The sequence below is a fragment of the Tribolium castaneum genome, chromosome 1 (genome assembly GCF_031307605.1).
Source record: "Tribolium castaneum strain GA2 chromosome 1, icTriCast1.1, whole genome shotgun sequence".
NCBI lineage: Eukaryota > Metazoa > Arthropoda > Insecta > Coleoptera > Tenebrionidae > Tribolium > Tribolium castaneum.
Window position 1 is genome coordinate 4,479,360 of NC_087394.1, and position 18,944 is coordinate 4,498,303.

General features: G+C 30.1%; 1 protein-coding gene across 19 annotated transcripts in view; it reads right to left on the reverse strand.

The window, feature by feature from the left end:
• The window catches only part of LOC100142605 (ankyrin-3), a 123,975-nt gene that overhangs the window by 85,390 nt on the left and 19,641 nt on the right, over positions 1 to 18,944 (reverse strand). For 2 of the 19 annotated variants that reach the window (XM_015978693.2, XM_015978692.2), the window contains exon 1: positions 5,960 to 6,170. The exons of 14 other annotated variants lie outside the window; for them this stretch is intronic. In XM_015978693.2, coding sequence (XP_015834179.2) covers positions 5,960 to 5,980 — 21 coding nt within the window. In that variant the 5' untranslated portion in view covers positions 5,981 to 6,170. Of the gene's footprint in view, positions 1 to 5,455; positions 5,726 to 5,959; positions 6,171 to 17,165; positions 17,289 to 17,442; positions 17,532 to 18,944 lie in introns of those variants that run through there. 3 more of the 19 variants (XM_015978689.2, XM_008201838.3, XM_015978691.2) reach the window with 3 other exon arrangements.

An 18,944-nucleotide genomic window follows, 5' to 3' on the forward strand; every position in this document is an offset into this window, starting at 1 on the left:
TTTTATAAGACGTCGTCTTTTTTGCATTTTTTTGCATTTATTGCATTTATTGCATTTTTTGCATTTTTTGCATTTTTTGCATTTTTTGCATTTTTTGCATATTTTGCATATTTTACATTTTTTGCAGTTGTTGCATTTTTTGCATGCGCTTAGAGTTATTTAAAAAATTAAAACCCGGAATTCTTCCTGGCAAGTGTTCCGATTACAAAGGTATTTCAAGTTTTTCCCAAAAAGAAGTCCCAGCGCAAAAAAAATTGTTCAGGTAAATTCTAGAGTTCATTATACGGATTAGACCAGTTTTTGTAATACTTTATTTTTTAATTTTCTAAGTAGAATTTAAGACATTATAGCGTAGCTCTTTTAGCTTCGCCGTAATCGGCCTTTGAAAATAAATTTTTATTTTGCAAAAAATCGTCTCGAAACCAATACCATTTTATTGTTCTTTTTACATTTATTTCAATGGCATAAGACTTTTTCGCTAGCTCCGATAGTTTCTCCGTAATCGGGGTTTGCAAGGTAAAAAAAAACATTTTCATTCGTTTTTTTTCATTTTTCATTTTAAAACTTTAAAGCATAAACAAAAAAAAAACACCAAATGCGCTTAGAATTAATTAAAACCCGGAATTGTTCCTAGCAAGTGTTCCGATTACAAAGGCATTTCTAATTTTTCCCAAAAAAAGTCCCATCGTTAAAGGGTGTATGTATTCATATTATTCCTAAAAGTTTATTTTACGTATGAGACCAATTTTTGTAATACCTTATTTTTTAATTTTCCAAGTAGAATTTAAGGCATTATAGCGTAGCTCTTTTAGCTTCGCCGTAATCGGCCTTTGAAAATTGATATTTATTCTACAAGACATCGTCTTGAACCAGATACTACTTTTTTTACACTCGGGATTTGCAAAATGAAAAAATAAAAGAAAAAATTTAATTCATTTTTCGAATTTTTTTTAATCTTAAAATAAAATAAAGCAAAAACCAAAAAAAATTCAAATAAACATTAAATTATTCTATCGAATAATTAAAGCCATGAATTGCTCCTGGTAACGGTTCCGATTACAAAGACATTTTTAACTTAACTTTAACTTTAACTTTAAAACTTTAAAAAAAAAATAACACGAAACCTAAAACTTTTAAAGTAAGACGGTTTATTCCGACAAATTCTGCGGTTTATTTTAATTGAGTTATAATTATAGGTCTTTTTTTATTTTTTGCTTAAAATAAAATTGATCGAGAGATTCTGTACGCTCATTTTTCGAAAATTACTTATCGTAAAGTATTTTAAACTGTTATATCAGATTTAATGCCTGGTTTTTCACGACCGCAAACATTTGAAATATTTTTTTTATTTTTCGTATTTGCTGGAGATTTTCTTGAAACTCAATTAAGTGATAAAAGTTATTTATTGAAATAAAATATTTAGGACCTCATCAACATTTCCATTCTTGCCTCCCCCCCGCCTCCACTTCCTCAAAACCCAAAAAATGATTCACGCACTCGAGACACAAGCACCACTCCCATCTATTTACGTTCCATTGGTATTTTTAGCGTCCGATAAACTTTTCATTTATTCATAGTTAGGTCAGACGCGCATTTTTCCGATGAAAATCTCGTTAAACTAGAATGAAAAATAGGTCGCCTTCCCCCACCCAACAACCAAACGTAAATCTAAACCCAACATTAGAACGTTGGATAAATATTTGAATGTAATTATCGACCGCACACTTTTGGTAATAATTATTACTGCGATGACGACAGTGGCTCTATATTATCGCAGAATCGACACGAAATTCGACCATTTTGCACCCCACGTGATATTTTATGCACCCTCCTGGTGATTGAATAATGCAAAGGTTGTGCGTGCACATGGAAGTGCAGTCAGCTGAAAAATGCACGTGCCAGACGGAAGGCACATGTAATTGAGATATAGGGTGGAAACAAAATAAAGCTTTCGGCGGTATTGATTTTTTTCCAAAAAAATAGCAAAATGCTTGAAAATACAGCTTCTAATTATTTCCTCCAGCAGATGCCAAAATTTAGGATATTATACGTTTAGTGCGGACCGACCAGAATTAGAAGCCATTTATTTTACGACAAATGATTTTCTTTAAAGTGTTTTCGTTCTCTTGTATATTTCCAGTCTAATGAGCGTTTTATGGCAAGCGAAAATACATGCGATATACGCTTAACTAATTTTGTTGGCTTTAAAATTGTAATCAAAATTTTTGAAAAACATAAAAAAGTTGATTTAGAAGCTACAAAATGGCAAATTATGTCGACAAGGTCAAACATGCAAAATTCCGGAAATGGAATGAACCAAATCGCAGGAAATCTGACACGAATGCAGATTAAATCAGAACAATAAAAAAATCGAAAATGTAAATGGCATTACCTGGAGTGAATGAAAAAATGTTAAGGAAGTCAACGGAAAAGGAACAGAATGGCACAAATAAGGAAGCAGACAAGCCTCTTCTGAAAGCTAGCAAACAAACAGATAAAAAGACTGAGTGAATTTATTATGTCGTGCGTTTGATTCAGTCACGTGCAGTAGAGCAGTTATACTTAAATTTCACTGCCTATGCATCGTTAAGTGTTGTTTTGCCAAAACAAAAAGCTAAGAATATTTTCTGTTTTAAGATCGTTTTGACAATTTACACCATACACTTAAAAAAGTAAAGCCATTTTTCTGCAGCTTTAAACAGAAATAGATTTTTTTCAGCTTTTTCAGATACGTTGAAACCACGTAAAAATATTTTATTAAACAACTTAATAAAGATTTAAACAATGCAGTGGTGAAAGTATTTGTGTTTATGTCTGGAGAAAATATAATTTGGTATAATTTTGCTGTAAATCGATATTCCACAATTTCTGGTTAAGCTGCCATGAACGTTATTTTATACCAAAAACAAATCATTTATTCATTTTCCTACTCTTCTGTTCAATTTATCGTGCATTTTTTTGCACTTGAATTGTGTTTAAATGTGCATTTTTTAATAATTTATTAAAGTACTGTAGGAATTACTTTAGAATTATAAAATATTTTTTTGAAGTGACTGTCATATTGATGGGAGCTTTTTGCGAACAAAATCGTTTAAAAATAGCTAGATAGAAACGACGAATTTTGTACCAGATTTGCTAAAATAAATTAATTTTTAACGGTTTAAAATTAACAAAAATGGCTCAAATCACTTGGAAACGAATTCTCGCTTAAAAACAACCAAAATTGCTTAAGAATAGCTCAAGTGTGGTTGAAAACAAGGATTATTCTCACATTTGTCTGCTGCAAAGACCAAAAGCAGAAAAAAATATTATTTGCAAAATTCTAAAGATAGGAAAGACTAAAAAAAAATAAATAGTAAGCCTTAAAAAAATTACAGTGTATAACATTGTGGAAATCATTATAAAAAATGAAAAATTTTGAAAAATCAAAAAAAGAAGACCAGAGAATATAAGAAAAAATTCTAAGAAAAACTTGTGTACAAAGTTAGAGTCTGGTTTATTATTCGCGGTGGAAATACAAAGTTCATGATCCATTTAATATAAAACATTTTGGAAATCTAATAAATAGTTGGGCCCCAAGTAAAAATTTCCGAAAATTAAACAAAATGAAGTTTATTTTAAGGAAATATAATTTAGTATAATTTTGCTGAAAATCAATATTTCACGATTTCAGGGTAAGCCGCCATGAACGATATTTTATACCAAAACTCAATTAATTATACATTATCCCACCCTTCGGTTCAATTTATCGTATATGTTTTTGTGTTTTAATTGAGTTTAAATGTGCATTGTGCATTTTTTAGATAACACAGCTTTGCTAAAATAAATACATTTTCAACAGTTTAAAATTTACCTTTTAACAATTTCTCGCTTAAAAACAACAAAAAATGTTTAAAAATTTAAGCTCAGGTTTAGTCGAATGCAAAGATTTCATTCATTTCGTTTGCTTGCTGTAAAGAGAATAAATGGAACTACCACATTTTTTACAAATAATGCAACAGATGTTATTTAAAAGAAGGTAATAACCGAAAAATTGGTATCAGAATTAATTTATTGTTTCGTTCAAATGCTGAGAAGAGAAGATTTCCTGAAAAAACCGTTTGCAAAAATAATTGAGGACGATTTTATACCAAATCTGAGTATATCTAATAATACTCTTAATAGTTAATAATAACAAAAATACTACTACTACTACTACTACTACTAATAATAATAATAATAATAATAATAATAATAATAATAATAATAACAATAATAATTAATAATAACCATAGTAAATAATATAAATATAAGTTAAACAGATAAACTAATTAATTAAATTTCCGATATTCCTCAATACAATAAAAAGTTTTTCTAATTAAATAGGTCTTTATTTTATTCAGTAGAACATGAGATAATATCTGGAAACTAAACCACATAGAGAAAAGTCTGCTGTTAATAAAGAATAAAAAAGGTTTCTTAAAATAGGTAGCTTTATCAGATTCAATAAGTTCAAAACCAATCAAAAAACTAGTTTTTATTAGTTTCACATTTTTATTATAAATTCTATAGTAATATAATCCAGAAATGATGTTTATTTTTTAATTTTTTAACAAACTTATTTATTTTATTTTTGGACAGATACACATTTTTCCCGTTAAAAATTTTTTATTTTGCAATCTTTCTTTCACATTTTACTGAATAGTTTCATTGATAATTAAACTTCAACAGAATACTTATTTCAAATTAACTATAAATTACATAGAACTATCGAATTTATTTGAAACTATAGGAATTAATATGAAAAAAAATAGTCAGTGTTTCGTGAAATCTTTTGGAACTGAAATTAACAGAAGCTTCAATTTTTTTTCAAATTGTCAGAAAACATGTTATTTTTTACCCAAAGGGCAGTTAGCTTTATAACTATTTTAATTATATTATTTAATATTATCTAAAATATTTAGAAGGCAAAAGTGTTCATCACGGCACATTATAATATTTTTTGAAATTTTGTATTATTTTTAGTTTTGTTTCTTCATGTTGTTCTTCCTTTTTCATGTATCTAATTTAATTTTTATTTCTACTTAATCTACTAGTTGCTCCCTACCTTAGGCTACTTCAATTTATTATAACTCAAAACTTAGTTGTGTTTTACGGACGTTTTCTCATAAATATTAATGAAATAAATTTAGAATATTTCCACAAAATTAGCCAGCAATAGTAATAAATGATTAATTTCTTTTGCAGGCTATAAAGAGACAAATGGTGGATCTGGCATCAAAAATTCTAAAAGCCGGTAAGTAAAGAGTATCATGAAATATTCACTGTGTAAACATCGACCAAGAGACGCAACACAGACAGAAGCAAGTAATCAAGCCAAACATTCACAACCCTCTGCAATCGATAGTCCCACAGCCATCACATCCGTCACATTTCTCGACAACCCCCGTAGAGCACCCCTAATTGATCGACTCACCATCCGTAAAAACTTCAAACACGAAGCCATATTCAGAGGCCGAACAGGTGCCCTTTGACGGGCATATTCCCCATCAGAACCACTTTCATTTACAATTCAACAGGTGACACACGTCCTAATAAATCTACTTGAAAAAGTCGCGTCTAAAACCAGATCACAGTCGAATTCGCAAAAGCTCTGCCTCAAAAATAGAAAATTCGTCCGAGGAATTTTTAATGAACACAAAAATTACACTAGAAATGTGTCACTATGGACCCGGCACAAACGGAATGAGGTGGAGCGAAAAAGAAACGAAGGGCATTTTGGCGACGCCTTGTGACGTCAGCAGTCAATACCGGCGTCGCGACGGCGCATCCAGTGGCGTCCGGAAGACAGAGTGGCCCTTGGTGACGTCAGCGTCGCGTGCCGACGTCTCCAACTAATTACGACCTCATCAAAAGCTCCGTAAAATTTTATATTAACTCGGTATTTGTATCAAACATTTGGGCAAAATCTAGCTCCTACCTGGCCATTTTCGGTGACCATTTCTGACGGTGAGGGTTGCGCCTAACTGCTGCTACACCACAGAGTTTTGGAGAACACTGGATTTAAGGGTTGATTGAGCAAAAATCAGAAACTGTCCGAACTATCAACTTTTTTAAAACTAAGTCAGTGACTCCATGGTTTGACCAGTTCTTCGCCACTGCCGACTCCGGGTACTGAACCAATGGCACGGAGCAACCCCGTTATCGACCGGAAAGAAGTTTTGATAGTGTGTCTCAGGGGCAGAGTGGCGCACCACCAGACACTGGGGTGGTTGGGGTGCGTAAAGAGTGACACCTGTTCTAGAAAAGCGATTTTGCGGAAGGAATTCGCAATATCAGAGAAATGGGCTTGAATAGTTTCGCCGTAATCGGCATTTGAAATATGAAAACTATAACATATTGTTGAAAATTGCAAACAAAAGTAAAAATAATAGAAAAAATAAAAAAATCATAACTAAAAAAATGTTAAACACTTATTGATTTTCTCGATGCCAATCGATTATCCGGATCATTTTACATATGCTGACAACAAAATAGTTCCAGAGAAATGGGCTTGAATAATTTCCCCGTAATCGGCATTTGAAATATGAAAACTACAACATATTCTTGATTATTTTCCTAAAATGTAGAAAAAAAATTAAAAAAAAACAAAACTGCGCCGGAAATTGTCCATTGAATGGCCAAAATGTGCAGACGTGCCGATTACAGAGGTGTTTTATATTATTATTAAAAAATTCATAACTCGAAAACTAATAGTCGTAGAGCAAAATGATTTACCCCAGCGAATTCTACGGTTCAAAGGATTCAAAAAACATAAATTTTTAGAATAAAATTGAAAAAAGGGTAATTCAAAAGATTACTTTTAAAAAATCAAAAAAATTGTAATGCACCGCTCTAGCAAAGTTTGATAGACTTTCCTATGTCTTTAGAACACTCTTAAGTTCTTTGGTGATAGCATAGTTATCGGGACATTTATATGTCCTTACATCCTTCTGGAATTAATAAAAGTTCAAAAATATGTCTATATGTTTCATTTTATATGTTTAATTTTTCCAATTTTTTTCGCGATTTTGGTTGATTTCCGGGAGCCGGAACATTTATGAAGCAATATCTCCGGAACTATTAGAGGTAACCCTATCAAGTTTACTAACGTTAGAAATCTCTTTTAATTATCTATCTGCTTCAAAAAAGACCATTATTTTTTAATTAATAGTTTTGGAGAAAATTGCAAACAAATGGAAAAATAAATAAAAGAGAAAAAATTCATAACTTAAAAACCATTGTAAATTGTGCGATTTTCTCAACGACAGTCGATTGCCCAGATCATTTTACATAGGTATGCACCAAAAAAGTTCTAACTTTCCGAATAGTTTTGTCGTAATTAAAAAAATAAAAAAAACAAAAATTTGTAACCGCTCTTTCACGAATAGTTTCACCGTAATCGGCGATTGAAACTTAATTTTTTTTCGAGATATCGCCTGAAAACCGATGCCAGTTCGTAGATCTTGTTAAGCCGTTTCTAATAGTAGATACTTATCATATTTTTCTAACTGCACTAGTTTCGCCGTAATCGACCATAGAAAAGTGAAAAAAAGTCTTAACTTTATTTTTGGCGTTTTTCTCGAAAAATTTAAGATTCTAAGAGCAAAAATTAAAAAAACATCAAAATGTGTTTGAACATTATCTATTTTCTCGTGAAAACCTGCAGCAACTCCGGGCGATTCCGGTTACAGAGACTTTTGATTGTTTTTCCATACTAACATTCATAACGCGAAAACTAACAGTCGTGTAGCATTACGGCTTGTTCCAGCAAATTCTGCAAATCATGCAAATCAGTTCTCCAAAAAAAAAGCTTTGAATTCACACAACTTTGTCAAATCCTTAAAAGTGAAAAAAGTCAATTCGATTTTTTGATGTTCCAATTCCAACTGTCGAAAATTTTATCGATTTTCGGTACCTGGAAAATTTGTCAGAAACTACAAGAGGTAACTCCATTAGGTTTACTATCGTTAGAAAGCTCTTTTAATTATCAATCTTTTTTAAATAGGTTTATTGCTCTCCAAAAAAAGGAAAATAAAAGTAAAAAGAATAATTAAAGAAATCATAACTAAAAAAATGTCAAACATTTTTTCGATGCCAATTGACTCTATGGATCATTTTACATATGCTGACAACAAAATAATTCTATTTTTTCGAAAAGTTTTGTCATAATTAAAAAAATAAAATAATAAAAATATATCACCACTCCCACCCTACTTTCTCAGGCGGATTTACGGTTTCCTTTAGTGTTATATTTTATAATGTTTGATTTTTTTTTAATTTTGCTATTCTCTTTAGCTCTACTTTTTCCACGATTTTTTTCGTTTATTGTAAAATAAATACTACTTTCTTATTCAACGCATGATTTTACGTCTGGAAAAACTTACTGAAAACGTTTTTTGGTTGACATACCCTGAATACCTGAAGAAAATTTTGACAACATCTAAAGTAGGAAAAGCTTTTTGTTTTACAGTGTATGCAGAATTAACACTATAAGATATTTATCTATATTTATCTAGAAATAGCAATGAATAAATTTTTATCCTTTCAACTCGTTTCAAACTGAAAATTAAAACAGAGAAAGCGGAAAGGTAGGATAACGTAGCCTAGGGAACGTGCCGCTACATAAATAATGAAAATATGAAAGCATAAAGCAATAAATAATGTTCCTATTTTCTAGAAAAAAATAAATATCTGAACAAAACGTTCAAGAACAAAGAGGGTGATAATAAAATGTGTGAAATAAATGTACCACATTATAAAATGTAGCTCTTATTTCCTCACCAAGAGAGACGTTTAGTGGAGGAAGAGAATGAGGAAACAAAATAAGAAAATAATAAGAAAAGTACTTAAAACGTATCTACAAATCGATAGAATTTTGCAATTTCATTTTCTTAGTTCTTCTAATTTTTTTTAATCGAAAACTTTGACAGTGGTGGGAAGTAAACATCCGCTTTTTTGTTAGTTTTTATTTCAAATAATATTATTGTATGTTACTAGTAGTGTATAAACACTTAGATTTTTAGAATATTTACGTCAGTGGTCACGTAAAAATCTATTTGAAGAAATTTGTTTTTTTGTTTTTTCTTTCCAATTTTCGTCTTTTTATTTTCATTATTTTTCATTTTAGTTGCAAATAAGCAAAACTACCATTGTGTTTTTCAAGAGCTAGTAAAAATTTTTCAAAACGTTAAAAATAAAAAATTTGGTAGTTTCATTTAGATGTTTTAAACAGAAAGCATCAATCACTCTGTATAAAAATAAAAATATATGTTACTAAAACACAGGTAGTTAATAAGCAAAGAAACAAAATTTAATAGTAGTTTTTATTGCTTCGCGTAAAATAATTAACTTTGCTCAATGAAACATGAACACAAGGGTTAATTAATTTTTGTAGTCTGTAATTTATATCAGACAGTAAATTACAATGGAATAAATGCAGCTTTTAATTAAAATGTCTGCAAACGTGAATATTCATTACACAATTACATGCTCTTCTAGTTCACAAAAACTGTTTCAAATTACGCCTATAATTCAACAAATTGCATACAATTTTAAGCCACTTTATTAGAATGAGAATTAGAATATCAAATAAAGCGTCTAGACAATTTTTGCAGCTACACTGACGAAAAAATGTGATTAAAGCTCTCGTGATTATAACACGTAGCCAGATTCTCATTTCGTTCCAACAGAAATAATTACACATTTTACGATTTGTTGTACAGTCACGATCAAAAAGAATGACACCCCTACCAACCGGGCAGGATAGCAAAAATTTCAACAAGCAGGTAGGTTTACAGAGCTAGTTTATGAAATAAAACATACACATTAACCATTTGTTGGCTGCAGTTTTAGGGGTGTCATTCTTTTTTATCGTGACTGTACATTTTGTCTCGTAATGTTTCCGTCTCGAAACACGAAACCATACATCATCATCTATTTCGACACCTTTGACATATCCCCAAGAGATCCAAAAACTCAACATCCTAAATCTCCTCGAACGCAATACCCGTCTCAATAAATCCACTCTTTATCATTTGAAGCGAGTCAATTTTTAGCGCTCGCGTCAAAGTGTTATGAAACCGCAATAAATCAGCATCGATATCAAGCGAAATTCCTTCGTCTCCTTAATCATGAACTCGGTGCACACACACACACACACTGTGAAATATATTTAGAAGTGACACAGTGTTTTGGTTTTGTAAATTTCTTGGCAATGTGCCAATAATACAAAAACGTGCAATGCCGATCTAATCCAATAATCAAACATGAATCCAATCAAAGCCGGATTGAGATCGTTCGACCAAAGCGACCTAATTCCTCATAATCTCCACGACCCCTCTCAAGACAACAGCCATTCGGGGTTTATCGATCACGTCTGAGGGGTGGCATTGTGTCTCAGCTGAGACACCCCAATGTATTGATCCGGGGATTTTGGGGCTTTTGTCCGATTTGACAAATATGGGGCCAACGATTTGCGACATGTACAGGGTGATCTCTTTATGATCAATAAGTTTGTCGAATCGCTAAACCAGTAAATAAAATGTCTATAAAACATATTTTAAAAAATAAAGTTTTAAAAATTGTATTTTTTCATTACTGAAATCGTCCGTAAGTTGGCTGAAATAGTCCACGAAAAGTGCACCTGCGTATTGTTGGTGTCCTACCACTTTATAACAAATTTAATAAAAGAATAAACTACGATGAAAGTTTAAAGTTTTCACGTCCATAAAGTTTATGTTCAGCACAGGAATCGTTTATTGTAGTTTATTATTTATTTTTTTGCAGACGAAGGCCCCATTAATAATAATTATAAAAGTAATAATTATAATTTTTGCAAAATGTTAGTTTTATCAAAATTTTCAAAAACGGGTTTTAAGCTCAAAAAATTTCGATTAGTTCAAAAACGAGCTTAGTTGCCGAGAATTTGCCCAAAAACGATTTCAATCATTAACTTCGAACGCTTTTTGTAATATTTTTTATTTTTTGACAAAATCTTGTAAAATAAAATAAGCTGAAGAAATATCAAATTCAATGTAAATTAATAAAGTTTAAAGGATTTTTGTAAAATTTTTAAAAATTTTAAATTATTTCGAATTATAAAATGCCAAAAAAGCCAAAAATCTTAATTTTTGCGTCCATAAAGTTTATTTTCAGCACAGGGATCGTTTATTGTAATGTCTTTTTTATATTTTGCAGACGAAGGCCCCTTTAATAATAATTATAATTTTTGCTAAATACAAGTTTTATCAAATTTTTTGAAAAAGATTTTGAGCCCAAAAATTTTCAACTTAGTCCAAAAACGAGCTTAGTTGCCGAGAATTTGCCCAAAAACGATTTAAATTATTAACTTTGATTACTTTTTGTGATATTTTATATTTTTTTACAGAACCCTGTAAAATAAAAGAAGCTGAAGAAATATCAAATTCAACGTAAATTAATAAGGTTTAAAGAATTTTTGTAAAATGTAGAAAAAAAACTTTGTTTTGAGTTATAAAATGTTTGTAAACACTCAAAAAAGGCAAAAAATACTATTTCTTGTGCAAATTTGGTAAACATTTGTTTTTGGGCTTGTTTTTTAAACAAAATTTAATGAAATACTTAACTGAGTCAGGTCAGAAATATTTTGTTTTTTTTAACTTATCTACGACAAGTTTGTTTACTCGAAAATAAGCTAAATGTTTCTTAAAAAAAATCCAAATTAAAGTGTGCATAAATAGTCGAAAAAGACAAAAATAACAAAATTTTGACCAAATCTGCTAGAATACTCAAAAGGACAAAGTAGAAAAGCTATTTCCGTTTATTTTGATGACTTATCGATTTGTTTTAGCAAAATACGTCAAATAAGTTAAAAAGTTAAAAAATATACCTAGTAAAGTTTAAAAAGATAACAAAAAAAACAAATTTTGACTAAGATTTGTGTTTTCTTGGATTGTGTCTTGCTCAGAAATCAAGTAAAATTTTACTAGAAAAAAAATTGGTTTTCAATTCAAAAAATTATAGTAACTCAAAAGTGGAAAAAATAAGAAAATGTGAAACTTAGTGAACTTGCTACATGTTTTAGACAAAGCTTTGCGAAATATTTGCGTTTTTAAAACAAACTTCATCTTAGCGAAATCTCGCAAAATATTAAAATTTTAATTTAGTTTGAATGTTTGTAGAGCTAAAAATGTCACTATTTTCCAACACATATAGTTGTTTATTGTCTATTGACAAAATTGGGTTTCTTTTTTAAAGAGGTGTAGGTACAAACTAAATTTTTTTTTTCAATTTTTTTAAAGTTTGTCATGGAACTGCTTATGTAAAACACCCTTCATTTTGATTATAATTTGATATATTTTTTTGTGATAAATGTAAAGAATTACGATTAAAACGATATATGTGGTAGTAACTACTAAACAGTCAAAATTATATTTTTTCATATTTTGATTCATATCTGCCTATAATAATTTTATTATTTTGAAATCCAAAGTTCCACAGTAAGGTTTTTCTCGTTTTAATTTTGAAGAGTCGGAAAAGTTTGATTTTCTGCCGATTCCGTGATTTTTTTCTCCAGACCAAAGTTTTGCTTTATGTAGAAATTTTTTATTAATTTATGTCTCAAACAGACGCCTATTACTAATTTTTGACTCGTATTTTACCGGTTCTTAAAGTCAAAATTAAAAATTACTTATTATTAAAGAAAAATTTATTACCAGTTCCTAATTTCTTCTCTCGGCTGTAAAATAATTTAAATAAGTACCAAGTTGTTAATGAACAACACATTATTATTTTCTGTACTTAAATTAAATTCTGTATTGTCTCCTTTATTAAATAAAAGTCCGATCTGGCGATCATTCACAAAGTTAAAGTCCCGCCTAAAAAAGGAAGGTGAATTCTCTCTTCGTTTATTTCTTGAAGAAAATGGTGCCACTACCTGAAAACCGGCAAATCCTGAACCACACAAAAAAGGGTCTACCAATAAAGTTGTAGAACAACTAAAGATGGGAGGGGCCAATGACTGGTTCGGCAAAAGCGCAATCAGCAACACAATGGCGTAAATGCCGAAACATCTTTCCAATTATTGTGCTCCATTTAAATTGTTTATGTAAAAATAACATAAAATGTAGCATTTCAAGCTCTTCTTCGTTAATTTTTTGGCATTTTTTGTATTAGTTCTGTTTTTTTAATCGCTTTATTATTGCTCATTTTCTATACTTACTCTTATTTTGTTAGTATTTAACAGCAACGATTCTGTTAAGAGACAAAGTAATCAGGTGAAGAATAATAATTAAACAAATACAACGATCCAAAGTTCTACAGCGAAGAAAGTTCAAGGTTTCTCTTTTTTTAGCCTTAAAGTGTCGCGAGAAATTATTTTTTGTAGTTTTTTGATTTTTTGCTTTGCTTTATTATACTTGTAGTTACTAATTTATTTCTCATAGGTACAGACGCCTCTAATTAGCCTCTAACTATTTTTTTACTCGTATTTTGCCGGTTTTATTCTTATCATCTCTCTTCTCTTTATTTTTAGACTTTTTATCAAAATAATTAAATAAATATGAGGCATAGATAAGCATTAGGAAAGTTCTGTACCTGGGTCCAGGAAAATACAAGCGGTGGTGTAACTTGTATCTGAGTAGTTAATTTTTTATTTGGTGTCCAATCTCACAAAAAAACTCGACCTCAAAACCCCACTTACGAATTCCAGAAACGAAGAAAGTTTTTGCATCACCCAAGAGCATTTAATTTGTCTGCGTCCAGAGTGAGAATTTATGATCCACTTCAACTTGTAACAAGTTCAAAAGTTGAAACTTTTTTTCCATCTATCATATTAAAGGTCACCAATGTTCAAGCTGATGGAGAGAATTAAAAAACGGGCCTTGGATACAAGTTTTGCGACTGAATTTATAATAAATTTGCTTTTTTATGATTACTAACATTAAACATTATAGCTCTATTGTATTTAAAACGTAAACAAGCTTTTATAAATTGTGTCGCTTATTAACATTTACTATGCTTAAATCTCCAGTGTCCTCATTAAGCGCAATATAGGAGAGGACGGTGAGTATGAACACTGAAATGTGCTATTTTTAGAAACATTTCAATTAACTGCACAACCTACATTAAAAAATACCCCTCTTCTGTGTATTTATAAGCACCATCAAAAATAAAAAAAACAATATTAGGAAAACACGTGATACGATTTCAAAAAAAACAGTATTTTTTAATTTTATCCTGCAAAACTGTATAACTTTTTGACTTCTTTTCATTTATTTTTTCCCAGTTTCTAGGACTCGTTCACCTTTAGATGTGTATTTAAATCTCGGAATAAATCACACAGTTTAGTTTAATTTTACTTGTTTTATTTTAACAAACATCTCAAACATCTCAAACATCTCTTGATCAAAAGTTGATCTTGACCAAAAACTACCATTTTTGAACACATTGTATATAAATATTAGAAAAAAACTTTGATTCCTTTATGAAAAAAATACCCAAAATACCCAAGTACCTAGAAGTAGATAAAAAAAAATCAAAAAAAATAATTTTTGTCATAAATTCAAGACAAGAAAAAAAATACGTTCCATTTAAAAGAAGGATTATTCTCGACAACTAGAAATTAGATGTTTCAGTAAAAAAAAATATTTAATATATTTTATCACAGATTCAAAATAAAAAACAACAAAAAACAAATTCCCGTATAAAATAAGTATCTGGAAAACTTTTCCCAGCAATCAAGTCCAGATCAGGTCAAGTTCAGCAAAAAAAAGGATGTAAATAAAGTAAAACACAAAAAAATAAATATATAATATTTATAATAAAATATATAATATTAATATTTATAATATTATATATTTAATATATAATATTAAATATAATTATAAAAAGATGAATTCTAAACATTTTCTTAACTAGGTCAGGTCAGGTCAGGTCTGGTCAGACCAGATAGTTTCTTTGTGTTATTTTGCAAAATTTAAGTATGAGCTTTTGGTGTTTTTCTGATAACATATCAATAAGTAGACAAAAGTTTATAAAATAGCAAAAAATTTTTCCAATTCCACTTGACATACCAACTTAACTTAGTTGTCGTTTAATTCTCAAACGCTCTGTATTAACAATTAATAAATCGACCTGTACCTATACAGGGTGATCCCTAAATAGATCGATACAATTTTATCACAGCTTTACAAGGATAAGTAAAAACGATCTGCAGCACATTTATGCTTTTATTTCGTAGGAGTAGAAAAATGAATATCATGGTTTCTACTAACTGTGCTAATACTACTTAGAAGCATATCAGTGGCGTACCCTGGATCTCCAGCATAAATTTAAATATTTTTATTTCGAAAATGGTTATTCTAAATTTATTTTAATAGTTTTACCAGCATGTACTCAATTGGTATTACAATGGGTAGAAGTTTGTCGTGATTTAAGAATCACGCTGTAAACAATTTTTTTTCTAATTGATTATTTTTATACACGGTCGCTAAAAAGTATCGTAATTTGTTCTTTGGTTACAAGGCTAACTTCATTTTTTTTAAAAGCAACAAGGATCAAATTAATTATTTTTGAAAAAAGCATTTTTTCTGAGTTCTTTGGTATAACACGTGCATCCCTTAGTTGAATCTAAACCTAAAAAAAACGAAAATTTTAAAATTTTATTGACCTTAGAAATGTTGTCTTTATCTATCGTAAGCTCATTAACCAAAAAATCACTTAAAGTTAAAAATAATTGTTGAAATAACACTTTTAACAAAAAAAAACACGTTTTAATTTAGAAATTTTAAACATGGAATACTTTATTTATACTACAAAAGCTGTTCAAACTAATTTCCACTTCCTGGCTTTCTGTCTCCATGATAAACCAACATGAGAATTTTTTTCGCTCAGTTTTTTTTATTGCACCCAAGTTTAAAATTTGACTCTTTGTGTTAAAAAAAATCAAGTCAGCCTTGTATTTTCGAAATAAATGACGATAAAAATTTGAAAAAGTTCTCAGATGATAAAATTTAAACACTTTTAACTATTTCCCAAATTTCAAGATTTTCGGTTAAACCGTACTGAAAATATTTAACTCTATCCATAATTTTAGCGACCCTGTATAGTTTGATCATTATCACTAATTCAGTAATTAGCTATTAAACAAATAATGCAATAAAAGGTTATAGCATGTATACAGTGAGTCTGTTAAAAGCATATTTTCACTGTATTTCAAAAACTAATCCTCCATAGAATTCAACGTTTGCTGTTAAACACTATTTTATAAATAATGTTTTTTTATCCAAATTTTTCTGCAATTTTGCAACTAGTTAATTAATTTGATTATAAAGAATTGCTGTTATAAAAGAAACGAAGCTTAGATGTTTCATATTAAAAAAAAAACGCTAAAAAATGTCGTTTTTCCCAAAAATTATTACCCAAATTAAACAAACAGATTCAAATAAACATAATTTTGACACAAGCAACAGTTTTTTGCCCAAAACATAATTTAAACTTAAAAACAACACTAGAAATTATTATATGCCGAGTAATTAATATTTCAGATTTTTAACGTAATTTTTAATTTTATTCAGAATTGTAAAAAAATTCTGAAACAATTTACAATACAATAGTAAAAAAAATACTTTTGGTAGAGTCACCTTGTACGAGGTACAAGAGCATAGTCCAGAGTACATTTCTAAATAAATGGCATAACAATTTTATTGACTAGTATTTTTAGAAATGCAAAACCAATTAATAATAATTTTACAACAATTATATTTTCGGACATCGAACTTTCATTAACGTAAAAAATAATAACGCCAATGTGTCATTACAACTATCAAATTGTAATTTATTATCCCACCCTTCATTTTTTAAAGAAATTAACTCGACACAGTTCCGGTACTACAAGGGGTGAACCACTTCCCCCAAGCAAACAATTACAAAAAGCGAAACCCGTCACGTTAAACACCAGTTCGATAAAACATGCAAGCATGTATGATGTCAGCGACAATCCCCATCTATAAATAAAATTTTTATTTTTCGAAATGACCTAACCCAAAAAAGTGCGCCCAAGTGCCGTCTTGTTTGTTTTCAAAGCAGCGTTTATTTTTGATTGGTTCTGGTTCCCGATCGATAAAAGCTCAAAGTTGCGTAAGAGAAAAGCACAAAACAAACATTACCCCCACGTCAATGCTGGTAATAGACGGGAATTTCTTCTTCATCAACTGTGACATTTCACTAACACTATTTTAAACAGGTGCAAAAGTACAACACTAATCGACCGAAATACCTCACATAATCACCTAACGAAGAAATCTTACTGGCTGCAGTTTTGACCCAAAAGCGCCCCCCGTGTGTTTGTTTCTTCAGTGAGTTAGGAATTTTGAATTAGATAAGGGGGCGATTTTGGGGCAATTGTGGCGGATTTAGCGGCCGAATTAATCGGGTTTTACGCACTTAATTGAATTCCCGAAGAGTTGACGGGATCGTGTCAGGACGCAGTGGAAGACTGGCGAAAACTCAAATATAATATATTTTTAGCGGTGTTTAAGTTCGTCTATTTCTAAACCGGACGAAAACTCGAACATAGCGTACGCTCCTCTGACATCACAGCTAAATACATTGACAGAAATTAGCCCCGTTTTATTCCCAAATTCCGGCTAATTTTTCTAAATTTAGACGAATTGTGGCTTTGGCGAGATTGCCTAATACATCAACTGCACCTTTTTATTTTTAGAGCGGTGACTTGTGGCATTTCACCCACCTTGTGAACTCAGACAGCCTGAAACTATTTATCTGACTTTAGTGGTAATTAGTGGGGTGTTAATGGAGAAAAAATGGGTCGGTTGCGATTGAAGTTAAAGTAACGTCTATATTTTAGGGATAACGAGCAATATTAAATAATTAATGGAGTGTGTATAAATAGGGTGTGAGGGTGGTGATGTTTTTAGAAAAATCTATAACCCACATAAAGAGTACATGACACCATTTACTGCTCATCAAAGAGACACAAAAATATTACAAGCTTCTGAATAGAGGTTTTGACAAAAGTGAGTCTTGTCAATTAATATTTGAAAACTAAAAAGAATTCTGAAAAAAAAACAGGTTTTATATTATAAATAGGTAAAAACGGTTTTATCGTAAGTTTTTGGACTTGTATATGCCCTTAGAGTCGTAGAGCAATGCGGTTTGTTCCACTGAATTCTACGGCTCATTCTACATATTATACTAATTTTTCACAAGAATTAAAATTTTTTAATTTTTTTTGCCTAATAATTTTTCAACAAAAAAATTCATAACTCAAAAACTAACAGTCGTAGAGCAATGCGGTTTGCTCCAGTGAATTCAGCGGCTCATTTTCTGTATTATACCAACTTTTCACGAAATTTAAATTTTTCAATTTTTTTGCTAAAACTTCCTGAGTAATACACTTACCTTCAAGAAGGTGAAAAAATTAAATTTTTTTAAAACTCGTTCTATCGTAGGTTTTTGGACTTGTATATGCCCTTTCATTCCTTTACAGTTGTTAAAAGTCAAAAAAAAGTCCATATGTTCGAATTTTTGATGTTTGATTTTTTCAATTTTTGTCGCGAATTTTGTCGATTTCCGGTACTCGGATCATTTATCAAGCAATAACTCCGGAACTATTAGAAATAACCCTATGATGTGTACCATCTTTGGAAAGCTCTTTTAATGGTCTATCATTTGCAAAAAAGATTATTTTTGTCCGACTTATAGTTTTCGAGAAAATGCAAATAAAAGCAAAAATTAGATCATATACTCAAAAATTCATAACTAAAAAACTATTAAGAATTTGGCAATTTTGTCGATGCCAATCGATTCCCCGGATCATTTTGCATGGGTACGGATCAAAATAGTTCCACTTTTTCAAATAGTTTGGCCGTAATTAAGAAAATAAAAATAAATTAAAAAAAATTAACACCCCCCCCCTTAGAATT